Here is a 27,414-nt window from a genome sequence, read left to right as displayed (position 1 = left end):
GGGGGGGGGGGGAGAGAGACCTGGAGGAGAGAGACAGAGGGGCGGGGCGGCGAGAATAAAGGATAAAGGGAAGATAAAGGAAATGGACAAGAAAAAGTGAGTCAAGTTGTTTTAACATTCTAAGGCAGGGCTTTGGCGGGGTGGGGACGGATGAATCAATCCTGTCTGATTCTAGCCCCCTCTCCTCTCATGCACGCGCACACAACTCCTGCTGACACAGTCAACTTTCCCAGCTTCGCTCTCAATCCACCGTCCTTCCTGGTTTGTTTTAAAACTGCTTTGCATGTCATCTCTGCCCTCTCCGCAAAGGTGGAGATCGTTGTTAAACTGAGCCACCCTATGATAAAAATCGAGTGTGGCAGGTGCATGGCCTGGGGCGCTATCGTCCCTCTCTGACTGCCCCTTTCCCTCCCATGAAATGGATTTTGGAATTGTGATACAAGTTCTTATCTTCGACGTCCCTTCGCCCCCCTCCCATAAAATTTTGGAGCCTTCTTCACCCACCCCAGTTGATGGGCATTGCCATTAAAATGGTGTGCTTGTGCCACGTCTTGTGGGGTGGGGTTTACCTGCGGCCCCCCCCAATATTTTCCTCAAGTTGGAATCCCTGCTTACCCGCCACCAGAAATTTAGTGAACCCTTTTTTTCCTTTCTTGTACATGCATGACAGATGAATATCTCTGGAACTTAGCTTTCTTTGAATAGTGAGATTTGGTTTTTTAAAGAATAATCACCTCTGTGTCTCAGTAAGAATACTGGGCTGTATCCAAGCAAATGTTTACTTAACACTCTTATTATTAACCTGGAGTTTGTTGAAATAGTTACAGTTTCGTTTCCTGAGTGCTTCTGAACCTATGGCAGCCACACACAACATCTGCAGTCTGGGTACATAGATAGATACAGATATATAATTGGGTGGGGGATGGTTGTGGATGGTTCCTGGTGGGATCAGGAAGCTCCAGGAGCAAGGAGTATGTAATTTTGCTCCACAGTTTGGTCTGAGCTTCAGTTTGGGAAATAGTGGTTGTGGTTGTGGTGTTGAGAGAGTTACTGGAATTCCTTTATTGCCGATAATTTGATTTTTACTAGCTTCTCACATTTTTACCAGGTAGTGAAAAAGTAGGTTCAGAATAGAATAGAGTTGTATCGTGTTGGAAGGGACCACGAGCATCTAGTACAACCTCCCCTTGCCTCCGAAAATATACTCTGTCACCAGTATATGCTCCCTGCTCACGTTTTCCTACCATTCAAGGAACAGTGTGAAACTCCTGTAATTTTACTTTAAAGTGTAGTGATCCACAAAGGAACTGTGGAGGCTTAGGGAATATGGCATGGGCAGAAAGAGTAAATCTACAGTTAGATTATCAAAAAAATTCACATAATGATTTAACTTAACTAGGGGAAATGAAACTCGTTGTGCAAGTGAGTTAACCCTGACATCTAGTGGCTGATGTAATGATTGCACATGTTGCAACATGAAAAAAGGCTTTAAAGATAAACAAAAATAAAACAAGAAAAATAAGCAACAAAAGAGATAAAAAGTACAATGAAATTATTACCAAATCAGGCATCATTTTGGCAATTTACAGCTATTTCCAAAAGCACTTTTGCTCAGAGCCTTGCACCAGCTAATGCAGAGAGCCAACCTATAAGTAAAAGATATAAAAAGAAATCTAGTGTCTGACAATTGATAACACATTTTTTTCTCTTTCATTGTACAGTTTTTGATGCCTGCTAACCAGACATAGAATTTAACATGCAATGTTATTATGTACATTTGTTTTAAAATAGATTCATTTCCAGTCCTTTTTCTTTGGGAAAAAGGGTGCCGGTACTCACAATGAAGTTGTTACAGTGCCACACTTTTAACATTTGGGGGGAAGCACTGATCGTTTTATATTTTGATAATTGTATTATGTTTACTTTTTAAAGTCTGTTTCAATGCACATTTTATACCACTATATGTACATTGTTTTGAGATATATTTTTAATTAAGCAGTATATAATTTTTGTTATATAAGGATAAACATATTTTCTGGGATAGAGCACTTTGTGTGCCATCCCAGTAAAGTTGTGTCTAGAACAGGGTCCCAAGTACAAAAGGGTGCAGCATGGTATCTCTCTTATCTCACTGGTTCCACAAATTAATCTATGATGAGCCAGAGGCATCTAATGATGTTAGCTATTAGTCATGGATAATAGCATAATCTGAAAACAGAGAGCCATAAAACAGAGGTGGGGGACCTCAGGCCTAAGTGCCAAATGCAGCCCTCCTTACGACATCACTTCTCCCCCAGGCAATGCCTCACACCAGCCTTGCTTTGTACCTTCTTTGCGTGTTTTTGCCTGGTTGAAATGAGTCCTTGAACTTTCATAGTGCCTCTTGCCTGCCTCAGTGGAGGACAGAGAAGGGTGTGTGTGTAGAAACTAGTCTACTGCGCCAAGATAAAAATTACTTCCACTCTTGCCCTGCCTTTCACTCGTATGTGGCCCCTGGCAGGGCGCCCAGAAGGAAATGCCATCCTCAGGCTGAGAAATGTGCTCCACCCCTGCCTTAAAGGTTTGCTTGAGCTTGGGAAAAAGTAAGATTAACAAAATAGGAACCTCCACATGCTTACCCTCGAACATTTCTCCAATGAAAATAGGGAAGTCCTGTAATTAATAATAATAATAATAATAATAATAATAATAATGCTGCTATTTTAGCCCCAGCCACTCTGGGTGGCTTCCAACACATAAAAACACAATAAAACATTAAACATTAAAAAACTTCCCTATACAGGGCTCGCTTCAGATGTGTTCTAAAGGTTGTATAGTTACTGATATCCTTGGCTCAGTGGGTTGTATAACTCCATACCCTCCAACATTCTCTAATGAAAATAGGGAGACCCTAAGGAAAAACAGGACATTCGATGATCAAATCAGAAACTGGGGTGGCTTCTTCAAATCCAGGACTGTCCCTGAAAATTAGGGACGCTTGGAGGGTTTGCCCTCTAGCTTACTCTCCAAGGACTGGGGCAAGTGTACCCAGATGTGTTCCCCAAAAGATTTGTCCCCACTCTGCACAGACCTGATGCAGGCTGGCAGGCCATGTGGAGGAAATAATAGTATATTGCGTTCACAGTTGGTTTCAAAGTCTGAGAGAGAGGTTAGGTCTGCTAAGCTGCCAGAGGGAAAGAAAGCTTGGCCAATTCAAGCCGAGATAATAAGAATCAGCATACGATTCGGTTAATTTGTTTATTGCTCCTCTTAACAGTAAAAGATTGTTGTTCTCTGTCTGTAGGCAGTAATAAATAACTGCTGAATTTGGCTAAATCTGCTGTGTCATGTTGTTTCCCACAGAGAACATTGTGAAATTGTCTGATGCTGGGAAACCATCTGAGGCAAAACTAGACTTTCATATCCCCATCACACTCTTCTCCATTTTGCTGCTATGGGAAAACAACAACAACAACATTGGGCCATGTTGCAGAATTTTATGTGTGTATCTTCTGCTTCTAGGTTCAAAACAGAAGCATGTGATCCTACTGACTGTCTGTGGGTGAAGAAAGGAGAGGCTATTGTCCACTCCTTCATAGCACCTACTTTGCCAAGCCTACACTGAACTTCGCTGAAGGCACATTTCTGTCCATGGTCCTCCATGCTTTACAGAGGCTTCTCTTCTATAAGCTTGATCAGCAAGCTGATGGCTGTTTTGCGTGTTCAGACCCAGAGACCTCCCTCCTAAATAAGGACACATTTGACTCAAATTTTAGTTTTGGTTTTTGGCAGAATTTAGTCCACAACTTTATTGATTACAGAAAAGTTAGTGGTTGCATAGGCTCTGGTTCGACTAGCTCCCTACACCCTTCCAGGTAGCGCTTACCCAGAGCTCTATCATAGGTCAGCCAAGGGTGAACACCTGAGGTAAGTGAAAAGCCTGGGAACAGACTCTGTTCACTCCCCAGATATTCCCCTGGACTCAGGCACGGGCACAACCCCCTCTCGGGGGTTGACCAAACCAAGTTGAGTCCCTGGATTTCTTTAGCAGAATACCCTTCACATAGGGATGGTGAGACCATTCTCCCATCCCTATCACATGAACCAGTGCCTATCCGCAACCTTACAAGTTGTGACGAATTGCTACGTGGCAGGTGAAACCCAAATGGCAATAGCCAATCAGCCAAGTGGGGAAAATTCCTGCCGTGCCCCTGTCCCAATGACAGATGACACACGACGGCATAACAAGGTCAAGCGCAAAATGCCCTAAAATTAGGGAGAGGTGGGTGGGTGTTCCAATGCATGAGCCGAAAGAGGAAGCTATGGGACATGTGCATAGGTCTATCTTGGTCCCTCGATCCATTTAGACAGCACCCATTGGCCAGATTAAACCCAGCAATGAGGGACCTACCAATCGGGTGTTGTGGCTATCCAATAGACCCTCAGGCAGCAAAATGGTTTGGGTCACTTACATACTTATGCCCAAACATCCATACTTTCTTCCCCTGCCCTAAATCAGACAGCTAATCCCTGCTCTCTCTCCTGCCCTGTGCTGCGGGATTCAGAAGTCCTACCTGTTGGCGAGGTTTATGTCAAAGAAATAATCCCCAGTCAATAGCAACAGACAACTTCCTAGGGCTGTTGTGATGAGTCAGCATTACATTACAAAGTCCACTGAGGAGGCTAGGTTACAGTTCTAGCTATATTCTTCTATATTTCCTCTACGTGCTGAGCATTGCTGAGCAGTGACTCTGAGAGTCACTCAGTCAAGTCAGCACATCCTTAAGCGGAAGATGTGTTGTCTTAGGATACAGGAGCTCATCATCTTCTCCATTCTGATTGGTAAGAGAATATTTCTGTCTCAGCACACCTGTTTTCAGAATGTGAAGCTGGGGGATGTGCAGGGATCCACAGAGCCATCTCTTCTTCTCTGCTTTCACTTTCCAGGCTCTCCCAAGGCAGATCTGAATTATTATTATTATTATTTGGGGGGGGGGGAGAGTATGTTGAAGGTTTAGATTGAGAAATTCCACTACATTTGGTGATCTTACTGAATTATGTGGAAAGACCAGTGGGGTTAATAATAAAAAATTCTGGGCAGCTTTCAACTGAACAAAAGAGAATAAAACTTCAAACATTAAAAACTTGCCTAAACAGGGCTGCCTTCAGATGTCTTCTAAAAGTTGGATAGTTGTTTATTACCTTGACATCTGACAGGAGGGTGTTCCACAGGGCGGGCGCCACTACCGAGAAGGCCCTCTGCCTGGTTCCCTGTAACCTCACTTTTCACAGTGAAGGAGCAATCAGAAGGCCCTCAGAGCTTGACCTCAGTGTCCAGGCTGAATGATGAGGGTGAAGATGCTCATTCAGGTATTTGGCTGAGGCCAAATCATAAAGAACTAGCATTTTATATGCTGGCAGCAGCAAATACTCTTTGCAAGGACAGGGAGGCTGTCAATTATATATCATCAATTAAAGAATGGCTTGATTTGCCTTAGTGGCCATATTCAACACATTTTCTTTAGCATAACTTTAGGATAAAATGGGATAACTTTACCAAATTCAGCAATAAAAATGGGTTACTATCAAACACATGCTATGTGTGTACGATATTTTAATAGTAATAAGGAAAAAAGCTGGGCTAACTGCCCTAATTTTTATTACACAGAGAGATAAGTTATCATAATTGTGTTATCAAACAGGTTAGATAATGTAGAATTACCTTCATATTTTCATCTACATGCTTTGACTGAACATTTTGTTAAATCATATATGAATTGTATTTCATACGTACAATTCTGTTATCTTAATAAAGAAAGTAAATGAGAAGTTTCCTGGAATGGCAGAGACATGGAAGGCGTGTGTAATGTGATCTGAAGGTTTGCCCATTTCATTTGCTGCTGTGCTAGAGACTTTCCCATTTCACTTGATGTACTGTTAATTTCCTTGTTAAAAACAAAAAATGCTATTCCTCCAAAGAGGTCAGAATGACATGTATGATTTTCCCCATCCTGTGAGATAGGTTAGGCTGAAAGATGGCGCCAACCAGGGGTGCCAACTTGAAAAAAATATTGAGGGGCACAGACTCTGACAGAGAGGAGCCAGACGCTGCAGCAGTTTCACAGCAACTGCCCGGTCCTTCTATAGCAAGCACTCCTCCTTCCCTGACAGCGATGCCACAAAGAGTCTTGCACATTGCTGAGCAATGGGCCAGAAAAGCCAGGGGGGGGAGGGGTCCCTTCTTCTCACCTTAGTTTACATCTGCTTGTGAGGAGTATGGAGAAAGAGGGCTAGAGAGCAAAGGCAGGGCATTGTGTCTCGAGTCTTCATTCTTTTTTTGGTTAGATCATTTATTCATTTTCAATAACAATCTTCCAATTAATGACAAATCAAATCAGTCCAAATTACAATAATAACAATGCACCAATTATATATTCCAATTATAAAAAAATTCTTGGGACTTCCCATGTTCCAGATGTCTGGAGATAATCATCCTCATTCATGACTCTGCATTTTCGGTATTTTTCAAATTCAAAACTAATATTATCCATCCTTCTTCTCAGTCTTATCAGCTGTTGTTTCTGTGGCTCACATCTTGTAGCAAAGTTTTCGTGTAGTTAACCTGCAAGAGGCATTTTTAAATCATCTTATTCTCTGTCCAATTATTTGGTATTCAGTCCTCTTATCTCTCCTTTGTTCGTCAAGTTCTCATTAAAGGCACCGGGCTTAGTTCCAAAGAAAGTTTATAAATGGCAAGTCAACCAATTCTCTCTGATGTCTCTTAATAAGCTGATGTACGTATATGCCTGTATATATTGCTGTATTGTGGGCCATGCTTCCCAGCCGTATCCTCCAAGAACAAAAGGACCACACACCCCAGCTCCTCTGGGCCCTATGAAAAACAGGTGTCTGTTGCATGTAGGAGTGGCTCTGGAGAGTGCCAGCTGTGCCGTTCTCTTAGACCCAGTGTCCCTGCTGCTCGCACCTTGATGCAAGCCGACAGATCACGGACGATCTGCGGGTCTGTGAGACACTTCTCCCCCACCCTGAGAAGTTGCCGGGGCTAATTACACCCATATCAACCCTGAATTACTAGCACGGCTAGGGTCTGCTCGTGTGGAAGGCAGCCATTTCCCACAGCAAGAGACCAGAAGTTTGAGTCTTCATTCTGACCTGGAGATGGACCTGCCTGCCTGACAGCCCTGACACTTACACATCATCAGAAAGAGGAAATGTGTTGTCAAAAAGAGGATAAGTGAGGATATAGATTTGCCCAAATTTTGCATACGCTAATTTATGTGAATTAATGCGAATGTATAAATAATTACTGCAAGCAGAAATACAATACATCAAATCATAGTGGGAGCGGTTGTGACTAGGTGGCCTGTGTCTGTTGCCCAGGTGCTGAGCTTTGCTGGCCTATTCCAAGGCCCCTGCTCTCCCTTCTCATTATTCTTTTATCTTTAAACTTGACTATGATCAGATAATGTCCTTCATATAGAGGATACTTTCTGACAGCCAAAAGGATAGCTCAGTTGGTAGAGCATGAGACTCTTAATCTCAGGTCAGGGTCATGGGTTCAAGCCCGATGTTGGGCAAAATATTCCTAGATTGCAGGGGTTGGACCAAATTATCCTTGTGGTCCCTCCCAACTCTACAACTCTATAATTCAAATAGAGAGCCATTATTTGTAAAGTGGGTCACATAGCCTTCTGTATGTAAAGGAGGACCTGAGACCATAGAGGGATGCGGTAACTCAGACTAGACAATACTGAGCTAAATGTTCCAGTGATCGGTGATAGGAGGCGGCTTTCAAGATGGCGGCAGGCTAGGCTGTCAGCCCCAGAGCTCCACAAATTTTAACTGAGTTTTAATTGATTTTATCTCGTTTTAACTCGTTTTAGACCAGTATTTTATTTTTCTTAATTACAACTGTTTCCTTTAGCCGGAGCTTGAGAGCAGAAGATTGTAGAGCTGTGAACAGAGAAAGTGCCGGATGAGTCAGCGCCTTGTAGATAAGGAACAATTGACGACTCCATTAATCTTGAAAGCCTGTGACTCCCACGGCAAAGGAGCTCAGCAATTGGTTTTAATTACTTGCCTAGAGCAGCAGCAACCTTGACGCTGCTCTGCCCGCCGGGTCTCTCCACAGTCTCACGACCACTCAAGACTGAAAGAAAGTGGTGAGGCAGAAGCAAGGAGGCGACGAGGTAAGACGCATTTGCCGGAGTTCATTTCGAATCCGCCCTAAACTCTGTGTTGCGGCTCCCAGCCCTTCAAGCTCTTGCTGAAGATTGTACCAGGGTGTTGGAGCCCATGCCAGGAGCTCACATTACTGATAACTGATAACTGTAAAGCCTGCATCGTAAATTAGCTTTAACGAGCAGATAACTGTGTTCTCCGGCAGTCTTGGAAGCAACCTTTGTCTCACTGGCTTTGCGCCGGCCCACATCCGGCTGTATTTCTATTTTTACCACTTTTATTACCTTCTAAGCACTGCTATTTTAAAAGACTCACAACGATGGGCCAAGGCAAACGCCGAAGGGATTGTGACGAGGTTTCGCCCTCCCCAAGAACTAAACAATCAAAAACCGACCCCCCCGTGTCTGGCAAATGGAGTATCCCCACTGATCACTGCTATAGGGTGAAAACTCAGAACCGTTTCTACCCTCTAACGTCTCCAGAAACAACGTCAACTCCAGAGGAATTATTTTTACCCCAGACTAAAACTGCGGACGGCAAGCTCGGAGGAAGAGGGAGCCCCCCACTGGGGGTGGTGCAGGACGCTGGAGCCGAGGACTGCGCTAGACTAGAACAACATGAACATCTCCATCTTGTGGTCAGAACCCTTAATTGCATATTCAAGAAGATTGATGCGCTATCCTCCCAGCTATCTAGCCTTGAACAGAAAATTGACAACCTCGGGTCAATGTCTAAACCAACTGTAGATACGGGGGAAATGAAGTGCCAGAGGACCTTACACTCAACCAAAAAAGGAAGTGAGATCCCTAAATATAAACTAAATACTGCACTGAAACATCAAGCATTGTCCCTGCAACCTAAGAAAATCTGCCTAAATATCGGGGTAGGGTCAGCAAGGTGGCTCACCTTGGGAGGGGTTAAAAAACAGCTAAGCAACCTCCTAAACATAGAAATCACACAATGCGATCTTATTGCAGTATTACCTTTGAACCAGCACCTCAGGCAACAGAGAGTGATGCTTGCGTTTTACTCTCCAAGGATCCCTTCAGCTATCATCAGGCAGAAATCACTCTTGGCTAGGTACGATATCACCCCAACAAGAGTTTTTATGGATAGCATGAGCCATCCCCTTCTACTTGCCAACTACGGCACGGAGCGGACCCTGTCGGAGAGGTCGGGAGCATCTCGGGATATTGAGCCTCCTCTTCCGGAGGATACCCATCCGTACCGAAACTGGACTTACCCTACGTCCCCACGAGCTCTAAAGGAATCCACTGGCGCATGTAATTCTCTGACCCCGCCGGAGGAAAGAGAGCTCTTAGCCACCTTTGGCAACCTTTCACCGAGGGAACAACAAGAAATAATTGATAGATTAGAAGTACTTAATCATCAGCTCATATATGTCCAGAAGAACGGAAAAGCCCTGCCCACTTCTCAGGATAACCATGCCAGCTTTTCGGAGTCATGTTCTAAGGAAGCAGGAAGACTTCCACACCTCAGTCCAGCTCCTAAACCCATGCCTCCCTCACCTGTGGGCAAAGCCCATCGACGCTTGGCAGACCCAGGTTTTGCCTCACAAGTTGGCCTTTCATCTCAACTCCTGATAAATTTTGACTCGCCCTCCAAGAGTCCCCCGCTGAAGAGTGTAACTCAGAGTCCCCTCCACCAAAACAATTCTTTACCATCTAATCCATCAATGCCAGAATTGGAGTCCTCATATTCTCCTGAGCGGCACAGACACGACATACAAACGGTATCTGTACGTCGAGCATCCCCAGTACCTTCGCTAGCATCAGGTCAGGGGAGCGTTCCACCTACATCAAAAAATGATCCGGATTTGACTGAAGACCCGGCCGGACATATAAATCAAATGGTTTCATTGGTGACCTTCAGACCTCGCGGCGGGGCAGTCTCTGCAAATCCTGTGGAGCCTCCTACTGAAGTGGCCACCCTTGGGTTAGCCAGCGGGAGACCCGCTCTGTTGTCCCAGTCTGAACACCCCACTACCAACTCCAAGATTAGGTACCTCCAGCAGGTGCCTGCCATGCAAAGTAAAATAACTGACTTTTTTGTGGGGTCTGCCCTGCCTCCAAAGGACCCACTTCTCTCCCTGAAATGACAGCGAATTGAACACAACAGGAACTCCCCCCTATCAGTCCTCAGCTGGAACATTGCGGGCTGGAGGGGAAAAAAACATGAGCCAGAATTCTTGGAGTATATCAATCGGTTTCATATCATCTTGTTCCAAGAATCGTGGGAAGTAGAAAAAATTGTTCTAAATGGCTTTGAGCTTCTAGAACTCCCTGCCTGCCCCTCCCTGAAAGGAGGCCGCCCTAAAGGGGGCCTAATAATAGGCATCTCCCTCAACCTACATTCCAAATTTACTCCAGTACAGGCCTTGCCTCCCTACGCCCTCACCGGGCTAATTGCGGGGGGAAAGATCTCGCTCCTAGTTACAAATGTTTACTTGCCACCCGGGGGTTCTTCCCTTGAATTGGGCTCTAAATGGGGCTCGCTAGAAGAGCATTTGCTCTCATGCTATGTTAAGTTTCCTAACACCCCGGCCATAATTGGGGGCGATTTTAATGCCCGTACGGCAGCAAATTGGGACTCGTTGACCAAAGCCAAATGGTGGGTTACCCCAAACCTTGATAATTATGACCTGGAACACATCGTGAAGAGAACTTCTAAGGACCACAGAGCAAATGAGGCTGGAGTACTCCTCTATCAAATGGCCATCCGTTTGAATTTGGTCCCCTTAAATGGCACATGCCTCCCCGATATTCCAGGGGATTTCACTCACCTGAGCGTTAAATCAAACAGCGTCCTCGATTACCTGTTGGTCTCTAGGGATCTATTTAAGTGTATTTCCACTTTCAAGATCGAGAATGTACAATTTAGTGATCACCTTCCCCTTGCTGCTAAGCTTTCCCTGAACTGGCAGCCGGAGGCTCATAGACATGCGACTCAGGTGGTAACCAACGAATCTTTCCAAGTAAGAGGAATCAAATGGTCGGAGACACAGGCTCAAAGGTACCTGGAATTCTTTCAAAAAGAAATCCTCGGGCCCTATCCCAACATAGGCTCTGCCCCAGACGAGCATAGCATAGTATTGAAGCGCTTCTACCATCATATGACTGATCTTACGTCCTTCTTCAGGTTACCACCCAAAAATTTAAATCGAAACGAGTATACTCACGGTGCTCCCTGGTATAATTCCCAGTGCAAACAAGCAAGACAGCGCCTCCGTGCTATATATAATGCATACAAGACCTCTGATGCATCTACCCTGCCAGCTAGCTATGCACAAGCCAAGCAAGTTTACAAACGCACGCAGATAATTGCCAAGCGTGAGTGGCAACATAATCGTTGGCAGGCTTTGATTACTGCTTCAAAACCACACAGATCCAGGGAATTCTGGTCTTTGATTAACAGAAGGGGGAGGAATTCCCCAAGGGCAGTCATCTCTGCACCGACATGGGAACGGTTCCTGAAGAAATGCTTCTCACAGGCAGATGCTACCTCCGACCATCTGATGCACCTGTTTACCCACCTACCTATTTGGCCTCCCACCGATCCTGACGAAATAGCCAAGTTAATAGCTCAGCTGAAACCGGGCAAAGCCCCTGGGCCCGACCTGATCCCTGCTGAAGCCATCAAACTACACCCACAATGGTGGGCCGGCATCTTGGCCAAAACTTTCGATGCAATCAACGCTTCCGGTCTCATCCCCAAAACATGGAAGGAGGCCATTATTGTACCAATTCATAAAAAAGGTTCTCCAACGGAGCCGGAAAACTACCGTAACATCAGCCTCCTTTCGATCATAGGGAAAATTTATGCCAGCTTTTTGATGACTAAATTATTGCGATGGGTAGATGAGACTAACCAGATTGGCCATGAACAAGCAGGGTTCAGAACTAAACGCTCCACAACCGATCATGCGATAGTTCTTTATCATCTGGCCCGGAAGTACTCCTCCCCCCCCCCCGGGGCTACCTCTGTGCTGCCTTCTTAGATCTAAAGGCAGCCTTTGACAGCGTTCCTAGAAATATTCTTTGGGAGAAACTTGCGAAACAGGGCATTGATAGAAGACTCTTATGGCTCATAAGCCAGCTCCACGAAGGTACCCTTGCCAGAGTGAGATTCACTCCAGCGGGCGACCTTACAAATTCGATACCAATAAACAAGGGAGTGCGCCAAGGATGTATATTGGCTCCCTGCCTATTCAACCTATTCATCAGCGACATGCGAGCACCCCTAGTCAACTCATCTCCAAGTACACACGCGCCTAGACTAGCGGATTACCGCTGCCCACTCCTTTTATATGCGGACGACGCGGTAATTCTATCTTATACACGTGTTGGACTAAACAGAGCTCTGAAGATCTTTGCCACGTATTGTCAACTCAATCAATTAACCATCAACCATGCCAAGTCCAAGATCCTGATCTTCTCCAGAAGCCGGAGATTATACAAATGGAAGCTTGGTGGGGCAAAAATAGAGCAAGTCCTAAAATTTCAATACCTAGGTGTTATTTTCCAATACAATTTGGGGTGGAAAGCTCACATTCAACACCTACTTAATAAGGCCAAAACCTTGTCATATGCGCTCCTCCGATTCTTCTTTTCGGACGGAGCTTTGCATGTTCCCTCGGCCCTAAAGGTGTTCAAGGCAAAAGTGGTTGCCGTGCTTGCTTATGCTGCCCCGCTCTGGGCCGTGATGACAGATCTCGCTCCCCTTGAGACTCTGCAAAGCCAATTCCTACGTCGGCTCCTAATGCTCCCCCTGTGCGTAAGCAACGCAGCCATGCGACTAGAATTGAAGGTCGCATCCTTAGAAACTTGCCTGTGGAAGCAAGTCTTCAATTTCTGGTTATCATTGTGGCATAGATTACCAAACCATTACCTTGCCCAATGCTTATGGCGAGATGAATTCTCTAGCCTTTGGACTAGTAGAATTCATGCCAAACTCCTGAGTTATGGAATCTCTCCCTCAGATTCCCTAAAACTAGACCAAATCACTGCTCAGAGACTGATCCGCCAAAGACTGGATGACATCGATTTACAGCGAAATTATATGCTGGGGGGAGGTGTTTGTTCGCCCCAGAACATTGGTATCACTTTAACTTACTGCGTTCCATCATACCTCTCCTCCCTTTCGACTGTTGCCCATAGACTGGCCTTCACCAAAGCGAGGTTTAACGTTTTTCCCTCTAATATCCTGAGACATAGGTTCTCAAAGGGCCAAGCCCCCGCCGTGTGTGAATGTGATAAGGTGACGCCGGAGTCGCTCCAGCACATTATGTTCACTTGCCCCTTGTTTAATGTGCCACGGGCAAATTTGTTGGGATCAATCATACAGAAACTAGAGGGTACCCCACCAAAATTCCACCTTGCCCAAATCTTGCAGGACAAGGATACCCACACAACCCTGAAGGTGGCTAGGTTCCTAGTTGCTGTCCTTTCCCAAAAGCGACGCCAAGGAGCTCTACAAGCTAATTAAGGCGTAGCATGCCTTTCCATTTTATAGTATTTTATTGTTATAGTGGTGTTTTAGCGATCGTTTTTTTCTCCTTACGGCACAAACTGTTATTTATGTGTTGTTTTTACCTGTATGGGCCTATGGCCGTAATAAATGATATATATATTCCAGTGATCCTATTCAATATAAAACAGCTCCTTTGCATACAGCCACTCTCTCATTATAACCATTTGTGGCCAAAAATGATGGAAAGTTGTGGCTTCTAATAATTTTTTCCTTGTCTTTGCAGATATTAGAGAAGCTGAGCCATCACCAGGTGAGTAACAACTTCTGTGATGGGGTTTGTCTTGCGGGGGGGGGGGAATCTCCTTTCCAATATGCTCACCAGCCCATCTTGCTCTCTCCACAGCCTGTGGCCAACTGGTCCCCTCTGCCCGCATTGTAGGTGGTGAGGAGGCTGAGGTGGGTGCATGGCCATGGCAGGCCAGCTTGCAGATGTTTGACTCACACCAATGTGGGGGAACCCTCATCGCCTCACGCTGGGTACTCACAGCTGCACATTGCTTTAGCAGGTGAGAAGAGAGCCCCCAGACTTCTCTATCTTAGGGAAACCTGGAGACCTTGTTCCCATCTTTTTTAATTTTTTACCTGTAAAATGATACTCCCCTTTCAGACAATCCAGGCATTCTGGTAGCCATCTTCTCTCATTTCCTCACCAAGGTGGTTGTCACTCCCCTTCTTCTTTCACACTTTTGTACCCTATTGCCACCCCAAATTGACAGTTTCCTTGAAACCAGAGCTCTGAATACACTACTGCACTCTCTCCTCTTGTGTTTTATTAGCCAGCATCTTTGTCTGTAGTATTACAGATCCCTCCTTGTTTGTCGTCATATTGGGAGCCCACAATCTCTCATACCCTGGACCTGAAGCTGTGTCAGTTCTTGTGAAGCAAATCATCATCCACTCTGACTTCTTGGGATACAGGGATGGCAATGATATTGCACTTATGGAACTGGAAGGCCCTGTCAACTTCACCCACCGCATCCAGCCTGCCTGCATCCCAGGACCTTCCATCTCCTTCCTTCCCAGGTTGGGGTGTTGGGTCGCAGGCTGGGGAAACATCCAATCGGGAGGTGAGGAAGTCAGGGCTGGCTACACATTTGATGGGACCCTGGGAGGGCCCCTCTGCTGTGCCTCTCTCTCCCGTGTTGCTGGAAAATCTTTGCCTGGAAATGACTGGTGAGCAGCAAAAGTACCACCACCACTTTTATTTTCCACAATGCTCTGAAATTTTGGGATATTAAAATGGCAGCTAGACCCAGTCACCTGATGCTGCTCAAGGCACTGGACCAGGAAAAACCTTTCCAAAGGAAACCCAGGACACAAATCAGTAATGGGCTTTTCGAGGGTGCCAGGATCCAAGCTACTCAAGGCTGCCACCTGCCAGCATCAGATTTGTTAGCAGTAAATCAGAGTTTACCTAGGATAGTTCCTGCTTTCTTTTACCTGTCCCTGGCAAATCACTATGTTTGATGTTTGCCTCTGGGGGGCAGGCCATTTGTGTGGGTGGGTGCTTTTAATAAAGAAAGAAATCTTAGGGAGAACGTGTATTCCATCCTCTGTGTTAGTAAAATGGTGGTTAAAATGGAAACACTCATGGTCACTTTGTCAACTCATTAGAGTTTAGAAGCCAGAAAGGCCCGTTTCAAAAAGTGCAAAGCAGGTTTCAGGAATGAGGCTTTGCTCAAAGTACACCTTGGACAAATTTTCATTATCTCCCACCTCTCTCTCTTTCTCTCTCTCTCCCAGTCCCACTACCTGAGCCAGAGCTCCTACAGGAAGTGCTGCTTCCGCTGATGGATACAGCTACCTGTGAGGCCCTTTACAGTGACTATAAAGATGAAAAAACTCCAAGTACTGGTGTAATCAAGGATGACATGATGTGTGCAGGATACATGGAAGGGAAAAGGGATGCCTGCCAGGTACAATGTATTCATTTATGACATTTTTATCCTACCTTTCCTCCAGTTAGCTCAACCTTCTGCCCTCCTAAAACACATTTCATCCTTACAACAGCTTAGACTGAGAGAGACACTTGCCCACCTTTCATGGCTGAAGAGAAATTTAATTGGATGCTTACTTCTTCCTGGGTGGGTGCCTGTTGCAGCCTCTCACACTCAGTCACCTTTGGGGGCATTTCCCACTGAGTTCCCACTGACTGCTGCATCTCAAATTGGCCAATCAACGGCCTCTTTTGGGGGTGTACCTTGCAGGCTGAGAGAGCATTGGCTGCACACATGCCCTCACAACCAGTGAGGCATAAAAGCCAGCAGTGCTGCCCTGTCTAAGCACTTCCTGAAGCTATTGTGACACTAGTGCAATGACTATCAGTGGCACAGTTAGGTAATTTTGAAACTGGACTTAATTGTCTTGTGCCTCTCTTCTTTAGATGGCAATGATATTGCTTCACTTCCTCTGATATTACTTCCTCTGCATACCAGTTACTGGGAAACATAGATGGGGCATACGGTTGGCCTCTGTGAGAACAGAATGCTGGATCAGATTGGTGTTCGGCCTGATCCAGCCATGTTCTTAGGAAGATCCTGTTGGATCACACCAAAGATGCACCTAGTCTAGCAATCTTGTTCTCACCATGGCTAACCAAATGCCTGTGAGAAACCCACAGGCAGGACCTGAGTACAACAGCACTCTCACCACTTTTGATGAACAGCAAGTGGTATTCAGGGGCATATCACCTCCTCTGGAGGTAGGATATAGTCATCATGTCTAGTAGCTATTGATAGTTATTCTCTGAAAACTTATCTAAAATCAATGTCTGTGCCCCTCAGAATGGGTGCTATATATTTCAACAAGTAATTGCAAATGGGTGATTGGCAACAGGTTTTAATTTAAATGGTAATCGTCAATCCAGATTAAATGGGAATGAAAATAGAGGCTGGAATTTTCATAACAACATCGTGTGGATGCTGAGAAAAACTTGCATACATGAGGCACACCAATACATCACCCTCATTGAAGCACCCTACATCTTGCAAAGAACTCCATAATTGTAGCTGTGTGCATTGTTCAAAAAAACAAAACAAAAAACAGCAACACCCTTCTGGCCCTCCAGTTGTTGATGGACTACAATTTATGTCATCCTTGACCCATGGCAATGATGGCTGGGGCTGATGGGAGCTGACATCCATCATCATGTGGAAGGTCACAAGTTCCTAATTACTGTATTAGTCCTTCCTGGGCTGGCCTTCCTTGCCAGACTTCTGCTAGAGATATTCACATAGGTTTTAGTTCCTGGAGGCAAATATCTGAGACACTATTGGAGCAAGGATCTTCATATTCTCTTGTCCATCCTTTGTTATCCTAATGCACCAGAACAGTTTAGCATGGAAGAGTAAAAAGTATGCCCATAATGGTTGACTTCACCAATGGTTGACCTCACCACTGATGAGTTGACACATCTACAGTTTGCAGCTTTCAGTCCTATTTTGTATAATAATCAAGCTACTGAAAGAAGAGCAGGGCTAGTAGTGCTTTTAAAGTAAAAGGGAAATAAATTACATCAAAAGCAGCTGGCATGGTGCCCTCTATATATTATTGAACCACCACCATTGTCCAACAACATCTGGAGGACATTACAGTGTTTATCACCCATGTATTACACTATAAACCTTGTAGCTGGGCGCAGCTGGCAATGTCTAACAGCACCTTCTCAAAATCATTATTTTTTTTTATGACCAGCAACATAGAAACAAAATAGGAAACATATAAAAAATCCAAATGCATATAATAGAGTAGAATGGGGCTGGGGTGGGGGAATAAGGTAGAAAAAAATAGCATAGAGCAAAATAAGCAACTTAAAAACTTAGAATCCTATCACAAACTCCAAAGAGGAAAATTACAAAATGTCTAGAATCAGTTCCTGGTAGGTTTTGCTTGCTGCAGCACAGTGCTTGGCCACACAGATTGTGAGAGATGCATGTTGATCCAAAAAGGAGCTAAAGGATGTAAAATGCATCTGATCATCCTGGCAGATTTGATAAGAAAGGTTCAATAGACATTGTGCACCATTCACAATAAAAGGAGCCATACAGGAGGACATGAGTCACTAATCTGATCTCTCCGGAGTCATGGGAGCACTTCTGCTTGTGGGAGGGGGTGCTTGTGTTTTTTTCATCTCCAAGGCTTCTGCAGAGAGGACATTTAGCACTTCCTGCATAGGATGCAGGGGGTGGCAGTGGTGGGATTGGGGATATGTATTCCTGGTGGATAATCATTTATTCCTTTATTTTTCTTTACAGGGGGACTCAGGAGGACCATTGATTTGCCCATGGGGTGGGGCTTGGCTTTTGGCTGGTGTGGTGAGCTGGGGGGATATTTGTGGTGCCCCTAAGCGTCCTGGTGTCTATACCCGGGTCAGCGCCCACAGCAGTTGGATCTTGAGACATGCCCCAGAAGTGACTGCCAATTTCATCAATGGTGCCTCAAGCAGGGGTTGTGCCCAGTTTCTGGTACTAATAGTGCTACACTGCCTTCATTAACTACCAACAGTATGCAGGGTGCAGGTCAGGATTGCTATGGCTTCTTTGCTTTGACCAATATCTGGCAAAGGTGACTGGGAAAGCATTTTTGGATATATGAAATACCTGGAGTTCTGGGAAACATCATAAAACAATGGTACCTCATCTGTGTTACAGGAGAGAGCTATCTTGTAGACTTTCTGTCAGCTTTACATTGTATTAAACCTAACCTTAATTTATTTTAATGATTTGCCACCAAGCGAGTGGCAGGTGTCTCTAACTTTGGTCCAAGTTACCCCACAAAGTAGCAAACCTTCAATCCATTCAATTTAAAATTTGCTAGTTTCAACTTCTCAACAACAGCTAGGAACAGCTAGTGACTGTTACAGTTCTTCCTGTAGTCAAGTTCAATTTGAATAGTTCCCACATCCAAGCTTGATGAGACGTCTTGCTTATAAATGCAAAGGCTCTCTGTAAACTGTCAATCATCTGAGTGGCTGTGTCACAATTGTTGGTGTGAGCCAGTTAGGAATGTGAAAGACTATCCATAATAAAAGACACTGCTATATCATTTAGATGTCTCCATAGGCTTATTGATGTTGCAACATCGGTAGGCTTCTCATGTTTGATCCAAGAAATGACCCCTCTTATTCTCAGAGTGACTTCCAATCTTCTCATCCATTGGGTAAAGTTACTCGCTGTGAGTCTAAGCCATGGGTAGGCAAACTAAGGCCTGGGGGCCAGATCCGGCCCAATTGCCTTCTAAATCCGGCCCGTGGACGGTCGGGGAATCAGTATGTTTTTACATGAGTAGAATGTGCCCTTTTATTTAAAATGCATCTCTGGGGCATAGGAATTCGTTTGTGGGGCATAGGAATTTGTGGGGCATAGGAATTCTTTCATTTATTTATTTTTCAAAATATAGTTGTCCCCCCTCCAAGGTCTGAGGGACAGTGAACTGGCCCCCTGCTGAAAAAGTTTGCTGACCCCTGGTCTAAGCAGTCTGGGACTATGAGCAACAGTGGGATTTTGGAAATATATTGTAAACACACACACATACCAAAAAGAATTGAAATAATGGCAGACGAAAATGCCAAATATTGAAAGATTGTTCTCAAACCTGGAAAGAAATAAAGGTCTAAAAAATAAAAAGTGGCTCAACTGAAAGTTTACTTTGTGTTGTCTGACTCTACATATGTTGCCAGAACCAACATGGTACAAGACATAGATTCAAGACACATATTTTCATGGAATTTTTAGCCAGGACACCTTCAGACGAGAGAGCACTTCTATGCACAAATAGATGATTAGTGATTTCAGCTGCAATTCTAGCCCCATTTAGCAGGGTGTGAATCAGATTAAATTAAATGAGACTCAATGGTCATTTGGGGCAGATGTTCAGGCATGTTTAGCACCTGTGATTATTGTCTCTAAGACAAATTCTCATCTCATTTAAGTGGAAGGGGAAATGTCTGCTCAGATGTAACAAGGGATTTTATTCATCATTTCCACAGGTAATCCCTGACTTTCAACTGGTTATTACCTTCCCCTTTAATTATCACGAGGACTGCAATTAATGCTGCTGCTTTAAAAAAAACAAAAACATGTGAAATTGCAGTTGCCAAAAGTAGCGGGGAAAGGAGTGATATAAATATATCACTTAGCATTTGGTGCTGGGGCTAGGAAAATAATAGACAAGACACTTTCAGTTTGATCTCTGATGCTTTGGCTTTTATTTTAAATTCAAACCTTCAAAGATGGCAATAGTTGTATCAAAATGGTACTGAAAATGGTGAATATTGTTTTCTTGATTCTGTTACTGCTTCCTCATATGGCATGCAAGGCACATATTGTCAGATGCATGGTTCAAGATCCACACCCTCCGCTTCATGAATATCATCAGTCAGGTGACCTCTTTATTGGTGGAATTGCTTCTCACAGCTTCATTGTCTCCAATTTCATCCCCTTCAAAACTGAACCCCCACAGGCATCCTATGAAGAGCTTATGTAAGGCGATTTGTTTCTCTCTCTCTCTTGTATTGTGTCCTGGAAACTGTCATTGGTGCATCTGATTGGGTCTTCTTTTTTCAAAAAGCAAAGCAGTTAAAAGAGTGTCAAAATTAAATTACTTCATAACTGGAATTTAAGCTCCTCCCACATCTCCTTCTGCTTCTCCCCAGTTTTCTTCATGATTACGTTGCCCCATCTCATGTCTTTGTCTATGTCTCGTATTCTGCTATCCTTGCTGTCTTCTTCTAATCCTCCTCCTCCTCCTCCTCCTTCTATGTTGTTTTGAAGGTGCAGGGAAGGTGTGTTTGCTATTGTATTATAAGTGAACATGTGAAATAACTCCTGATATTTCCAGTGGTTCTCATTCTAGTGTGTTGCCTAAGAATTATCAGCATATCTTGGCTTTGGCATTTGCAGTCAAGGAGATCAATGAAAACCCTCAGATGTTACTCAATGTCACCTTGGGCTTCTACATATATGACAGTTATTTCACTATAAAATGGACCTACCATGCAACTTTGCTACTTATACAAACATTGGAGAAGTTTGTTCCCAATTATAAATGTAATATTGCATATAACCTGATTGCGGTCATAGGGGGATTGGACCCCCTAACTTCCCTTCATGTGGCAACTGTTGTGGATACTTATAAGATCCCACAGGTAGGATGTATGTGTGTTGGTCTCTGTGTGTGCTGAATATAGAATTTTAACTGTTTTGAAAGAGATGGGGTAGGAAGAAGAAAGAGGCAGAGATGCATGCTGAGATGGGCATTCTTTTTGAGTGAGCATCAAATCTTCCCTAAGAAATACAGCCACGTGGGTTATTCATAAATCAGAAACAAGACAATGTGAACCCTTCCTCAGAAGTACTTGTTCTCTCACTGTTCTTGTAATAATAATAAAAATACCTACACATTGTTTGAACAAACTAATACCTGGTGACAATGCATATGAAAATGTGACAAGAATAAACCATGTTCTAATGATTACTGATATGATATTTGTGAATTACTTTCAACACCTGGAAGCATGAAATGAATGCTATTATCTTCTCTTCCCCTCCACATCTATCTTTAGCTTATTTATGGCCCTCCTCCAGTGATGAATGATAAAACACCAGGGCTTTCCTTCTACCAGATGGCTCCCAAGGAAGACTGGCAGTATGCAGGGATTCTCTCTTTGCTCCTGCATTTCAGGTGGACATGGATTGGGATCCTTACCTCTAATGATGAATATGGAGATAGATTTCTACAAACTGTGGTTCCAGAGTTTACTCAAAGTGGTATCTGCTTTGCCTTCATAGAAAAAAGTCACACACATATGATTTTCACTGAAATGAATGACATGTTCAATCAGGGAGCGAAGCTACATGATAACATTATTGACAGCAAAGCCAATGTAGTAGTGGCTTATGGAGAATCTCATACTATTATGTTTTTGAGATGGTTTCCATATCTATCAGGGCAAGAGCACATGACAAATAAACAGAAAGGCATAGTGTGGATAGTAACAGCCCAGATGGAGCTGACTTCCATTGCTTATCAAAGGACCTGGGATACAGACATCCTTCATGGTGTTCTGTCTTTCACAATTCATTCCAATAACCCACCAGGATTTCACAAATTTATTGACAGTAGAAAACCTCTTGAAACCAAAGGAGATGGTTTTATCAGACACTTCTGGCAACATGCATTCAGCTGTGTATTTCCAAATTCAGCGATGAGCAATGTGGATGGGGATATTTGTACAGGGGAAGAGAAGCTGAGTGATCTTCCTGGGCCATTTTTTGAAATGAGCATGACTGGCCATAGCTACAGCATCTACAATAGCGTGTATGCCGTGGCCCACGCGTTAAATGCAATGTCCTCATCTAGACACAAATATCGAACAATGCCTGTTGATGGAGGACTGAAGTTTCCAAATCTAAAGTTGTGGCAGGTAATGGATTTTTTTTGGGGGGACACCAAAAGGTTACATTGCTTGCTCCATTTTTAATATTTCTTCCTTTCCACGTGAGCTAGAAATACACATGACTCTTTTAAAAAGACCAAAGCTCAGAACATTTACTTTTAATAATAAATTGATAAATAATAATTATTTTAAGAGTTCCAGTTCCACATCTCCAAAAACTAATTCCAGTTCACCTTAGACCCTTTACAAAATGAACTAGTTCTGTTTACATTCAGTTCACCATTCAATTCAGATTCATTCAAATGATCCTTGAATTCAGAATGATACAAGCTGCTGTGATTAAGTATATAATATTCTTTAACACACTAAGAAAACTTCAAAACATGCACAGTGGAATGTGAGCAGTTTAATTTATTTCCCCATGTGATTATTATCTTTAAACTTAAAGACTCAAATTGTCTAAAGAGTGAAAAACATGCAAGAAAATGAGCTTGAAGATGAAATAGAAGTACTTCAGAATTCTACCCAGAATGAACTTAATTCAAATGTAATTTTATGAACTGGTTCATTCCAAGCACTGAAAAAGAAAAACATACCATTCCTTTTATTCCCATTTCTCTTTCATTTTTTTCTGGATTCCTACACAGAATAGGCAATGCAATACTGAGAGGATCCATTCTCTATAAGGTACTACTTAACTGAAACTTATAAACTTTCAAATATGAAAAAAGTATTGTCTTATTATCCCTGGCAGGGGGAAGGAACTGGATCTGGCTATTGTCAACTCGGTAGTTCAGCCAATACAGCAGACTTGACCTCCCCATCTGTCAAGTGATAGGTGGTTACTTTAAGTCCTGCTTATGACTAGAGCTAGCTCTGCTAGTGAATTAAGTGTGAGGAGCTCAGTAGCACAGCAGATCCTTCCAAAGTTGTTATCACCAACCATCAACTGCTTGGTGATGTCAGCAAACCTCCCTTGCCAATGACCAGTCAGGAGTGCCACATTAGGGCCCCACATCTGACATCACATATGACCTCAGGTGTGGGGCAGGTAGATGTGATTTCTGGAAACGGCCTTATGGGTCAAACTGGGATCATGCAGCATCTAATAGGTATTAGGCTGGAAGTTCCCCAACTATGGTCTATGACATTGTTGGTCTGGGGAAAAAAAAGAAAACAGTTTTGATAAAGAGACAATGGACTTATACTCTGAAAGATCCAGAACACTGTTGTCTAATCACAGCCTTACCTAAACTTTTGTGTTGGCTTTTTCAATCTAGCTCCATCACTATCTCAGAGGTGTTACCTTTAACAACAGCTCTGGTGATAAGGTTTCTTTAGACCAGAATGGGGAGTTAATCGCTGGATATGATATTATAAACTGGATTTTTTCTTCAAACCAATCCTTTCATAGAGTGAAAGTTGGGAAGATTGATCCACAAGTTTCACCAGACCAAGCATTCACCATCAATGAGAATGTCATAGAATGGCACCATTGGTTTAAACAGGTAGGGTCTTCAGATTACGTGACATTGTGCTGTTCTGGGCAACATCAGATCCCTCCCCCCCACCCCCATCTCCTTCCCAAGTCAGCATGTCTGGTACCTATTTATTTGTGCCCAAATTTACTAGGCTTCAGACAAGCATTCTGTTTTTCATACTAGGTTGAAGTCTTAAAATGTGGGAAAATACTGTTGAGCATCTACAGCTGGGATGGGCAACCTTTTTGAAGATATGTTTCCATGTTTTCACATGACAGCACTGTGGTGATATTTGAAGGACAGAAACTAGGTAGAGAGTGACTACCACACACACCTCATTATAATGGATAATTGGGTGGAAATCCCCTAGACAATACACACTAACACAATTCTACAATTTCCAGCATTAGCATAGTGGCATAAATTAAATACATGCAACATAATTTGTTCCATGTCTTCATCCCATAGCACCATGATAGCATTTGAAAGTCCATGGTAGCATACAAAATATTGCAAATGGGTGGATGATCTTTCAGACCTAGTTATAGGCCTCCTTTCCCAGTCTAGTGGCAATTGGATGGATGCACATAGGTCATTGAATGCCCCATTATGCTCCTATGATATTCAACCTTAACATGGTGGTGTTTGATTAAGGTATTCAACAATGGTTCAAGATTCATTTTCAGTTACAATATATATGTTCATATAGATGTATATAGGTGGATATATATACATATAGATAGATATATAGATTTACATCTATATCTATGTGGATCTAAATTGATTTTTCTCAAGATTAACATTCTGCTCTTTCATTTCTGGATTAGGTTAAGCCTCTTTCTGTATGTAGTGAGAGTTGCTATCCTGGTTCTAGCAAGAAAATGAAAGAGGGGGAGCCATTTTGCTGCTATGATTGCACCCCATGTCCAGAAGGGAAGTTTTCAGAACAGGAGGGTAAGAAATATGCTGTGCAAAGTTATTGTGTAATTTGGCCAGAATGAAGAGGACACATCAAAGTGCAGCATCACAAAACAAAAACAAATGAGAATAAGGAGGATACAGCAGACTAATTTATTTCTCCACATTGCATAAACATAAATCCCAACATATTTCAAACACCAGCCCTTCATTAGGGTAGCATTAAAAAAAATGTATATTTAAATATTGCAATGAATGTTGTGAAAATTGTTTTCTAGCAAACCTTGTTTGATGTGTATTGGACTTGCTTTGTGGTGCTATCAGTTATTCTCTCACACCTGTTATATGCTCACGTGTTTCTTTAAGTCAAAATAAATTTCATATAAAATTACTGTCAATAGTAGTATCTAAATGGAATATTCATTCACCAGCCAGTCCGTGATCATTAGGTAAAAAAGGATCACATATGTGTTCAGGGGAGGGGGAATCTTGTGCAAATATGAGTGAATTTGGTCATCCTGTCTGCAAGTCACCGATTCTGCATCCAGTCCCCACTGAATAATACATAGAATACATAGGAAAGTGAACACAAATAAATGCATAGAAACAAGCTGGTTGCTTGAGACTGGAGATTTTGGCATTAGATAAATAGAGCTGGTCAAATGAAATGGGCAAACTTTAGAGATCTAGCCATTCACAATGGCTTTCACCAGTAGTTCCCTCTGACAACCAATAAAGGTAGGCAGGAGGTGTTCAATACTACAAACTAAGGGATTGTGTCGAGCCGTGTTTGGGCATTAACCTGAAACTGGGCTGAAACTATGGGTGGAGGTATGGGAGTGCATGGGCGTTCACACCCTCAACCTCTAGATGTGTGGACTCCTCTTCAGATCTTTAAGTATTTGGCATGAATGGCTGAAGGGGGTTTCTAAGTACATTCTGTTGAATCCCCTTAGAAGCATTCATGCAAACACTTGAGCATAGTTTTGTTGTGCTGCCTATCCTGTTACTTAACAGCTCGTGAAAATTATTCTTAGCATGTTGTTGGATAGCCACAGACTTCTGTGCTGGGATAGTCGCTTGTGGAAGATTCTTCCTTATGTGACTCCTTTCCTCCATCAATGTTACATAACATGAGCGGAAGTGCCATATCAATTGCATACCACTTATTCCACTTCAAAACAAAAGGAGAAAAGCCTCAGGAATGAACAAAGGAAATGATAAATATGTAAATAAATATGTTGTTCGAAAGAACATAATACCTTCATGAGGATGGTAGTTAATGAATGGTAACCTACTCCACCATCTCCTAACTGGACACATTTCAAAGGATTGACCTTAGAAGGATTCCCTAATAAGAATTGGTTTTTTAAAAAACCTTATAAGATAAAGAGTTACAACATGTTTGGCTTGTATGTAAACTTGTGGTTACCTAATTTCTTTTTCAGACATGAACGACTGTTCTACATGTACAGACAAAACCTATCCAAGCAATAGACAGGATTTCTGTATTCCTAAGGTCATTACATTTTTGTCTTACACAGAACCTTTGGGGATAAGTTTTACCTTTTTGGTCCTTTCTTTTTCTTTGATCACAGCTGTGGTGCTAGGAATGTTTATGAAGCACAACGACACTCCCATTGTCAAGGCCAACAATCGCAATCTCACCTACACTCTCCTTTGCTCTCTCCTGCTCTGCTTCCTCTGTGCATTACTATTCATTGGCCAGCCTGGGGAGATGACATGTCTCCTCCGACAAACTGCTTTTGGCATCATCTTTTCAGGGGCTGTTTCTTGTGTGCTGGCTAAAACCATGACAGTGCTTCTGGCTTTTATGGCCACCAAACCTGGATCTAGGATGAGGAAGTGGGTGGGGAAAAGACTTGCATCCTTCTTTGTTCTTTTCTGCACCCTTCTTCAAGCAGGCATTTGTGCTGTGTGGATAGTAACCTCTCCCCCATTTCCAGATGTTGACATGTGGTCAGTTACGGAGGAAATTGTCCTGGAATGTAACGAGGGTTCAGTGACTATGTTTTATTGTGTTTTGGGCTATATGGGCTTCCTGGCAATTATCAGTTTCATTGTGGCTTTCCTTGCCAGGAAGTTACCTGACAGTTTCAATGAAGCCAAATTCATCACTTTCAGCATGTTGGTCTTTTGCAGTGTTTGGCTATCCTTTGTTCCAGCCTACCTGAGCTCCAAAGGTAAATACCTAGTTGCTGTGGAGATCTTTTCTATCTTGGCCTCCAGTGCTGGACTGTTGAGTTGCATCTTTGCCCCAAAATTTTACATTATTGTGTTGAGGCCTGAGCTGAACAACAGGGAACATCTAATAAGAAAGAAAACATGAAGATATATTTAACCCTATTCAGGCATTAGAACAAGTGCCGTAGCTCCCCCCCCCCCCACACACCTATTTTCATTGCCCTCGTTTCATGCAGGGTAAGCATATGAATTAGAGAGCCTCCTATATCCATTGAGGTTCCTAATACAGTGGTACCTTGGATTAAGAATTTAATTCATTCTGGAGGTCCGTTCTTAACCTGAAACTGTTCTTAACCTGAGGTACCACTTTAGCTAATGGGGCCTCTCGCTGCTGCCGTGTCGCTGACACACGATTTCTGTTCTTATCCTGAAGCAAAGTTCTTAACCCGATGTACTATTTCTGGGTTAGCAGAGTCTATAACCTGAAGCGTCCGTAACCTGAAGCGTCTGTAACCGGAGGTACCACTGTATGTTTATGATGATATGTTGTTGCTTGTCAGTTTCACTGCCTCCAGATTTCCCTATAGAGCTGTAGTTTAACTGCACAGGGAGTCCAAATGGAGAGGTCCAGAGCACTGTCTGTTCCATCTGTATAGTATCAGTTTCAATTATTGAAACCTGAGT

At 43.2% G+C, this 27,414-nt stretch overlaps 2 protein-coding genes across 2 annotated transcripts; both read left to right on the top strand.

Moving 5' to 3' along the window:
- The first annotated feature begins 49 nt into the window (after positions 1–49).
- Positions 50–19,044, top strand: LOC128400237 (serine protease 27-like). The gene is made up of 6 exons (XM_053362355.1): positions 50–96; positions 13,955–13,981; positions 14,075–14,237; positions 14,527–14,798; positions 15,475–15,647; positions 17,985–19,044. Exons 3-6 carry the CDS (start codon positions 14,161–14,163, stop codon positions 18,222–18,224), a joined length of 762 nt encoding a protein of 253 aa, XP_053218330.1. The 5' UTR covers positions 50–96; positions 13,955–13,981; positions 14,075–14,160; the 3' UTR covers positions 18,225–19,044.
- Positions 19,045–20,064: 1,020 nt separating this feature from the next.
- Positions 20,065–26,875, top strand: LOC128398859 (vomeronasal type-2 receptor 26-like). Its single transcript, XM_053360120.1, has 5 exons — positions 20,065–20,210; positions 20,584–20,875; positions 23,407–23,634; positions 24,435–24,561; positions 25,974–26,875. The coding sequence occupies exons 1-5, from the start codon at positions 20,065–20,067 to the stop codon at positions 26,873–26,875; spliced, it is 1,695 nt and encodes a 564-aa protein (XP_053216095.1).
- The last annotated feature ends 539 nt before the right edge of the window (positions 26,876–27,414 follow it).

Source organism: Podarcis raffonei, chromosome 13 (genome assembly GCF_027172205.1).
Source record: "Podarcis raffonei isolate rPodRaf1 chromosome 13, rPodRaf1.pri, whole genome shotgun sequence".
Taxonomy (NCBI): Eukaryota; Metazoa; Chordata; class Lepidosauria; order Squamata; family Lacertidae; genus Podarcis; species Podarcis raffonei.
The sequence above is the reverse complement of the archived record's forward strand: the minus strand, read 5'-3'. Positions and strand labels throughout refer to the sequence as shown.

Excerpts from the sequence above, each read along its gene's own strand:
- LOC128400237 (XM_053362355.1), top strand. The coding sequence starts at position 14,161 with ATGTTTGACTCACACCAATGTGGGGGAACCCTCATCGCCTCACGCTGG. Across the intron at positions 14,238-14,526 it reads GCTGCACATTGCTTTAGCAG|TATTACAGATCCCTCCTTGT; the intron begins GTGAGAAGAGAG and ends CTTTGTCTGTAG. Across the intron at positions 15,648-17,984 it reads GGAAAAGGGATGCCTGCCAG|GGGGACTCAGGAGGACCATT; the intron begins GTACAATGTATT and ends TTTTCTTTACAG.
- LOC128398859 (XM_053360120.1), top strand. The coding sequence starts at position 20,065 with ATGGTTCAAGATCCACACCCTCCGCTTCATGAATATCATCAGTCAGGT. Across the intron at positions 20,211-20,583 it reads GCATCCTATGAAGAGCTTAT|TGTGTTGCCTAAGAATTATC; the intron begins GTAAGGCGATTT and ends TTCTCATTCTAG. Across the intron at positions 20,876-23,406 it reads ATACTTATAAGATCCCACAG|CTCCATCACTATCTCAGAGG; the intron begins GTAGGATGTATG and ends TTTTCAATCTAG.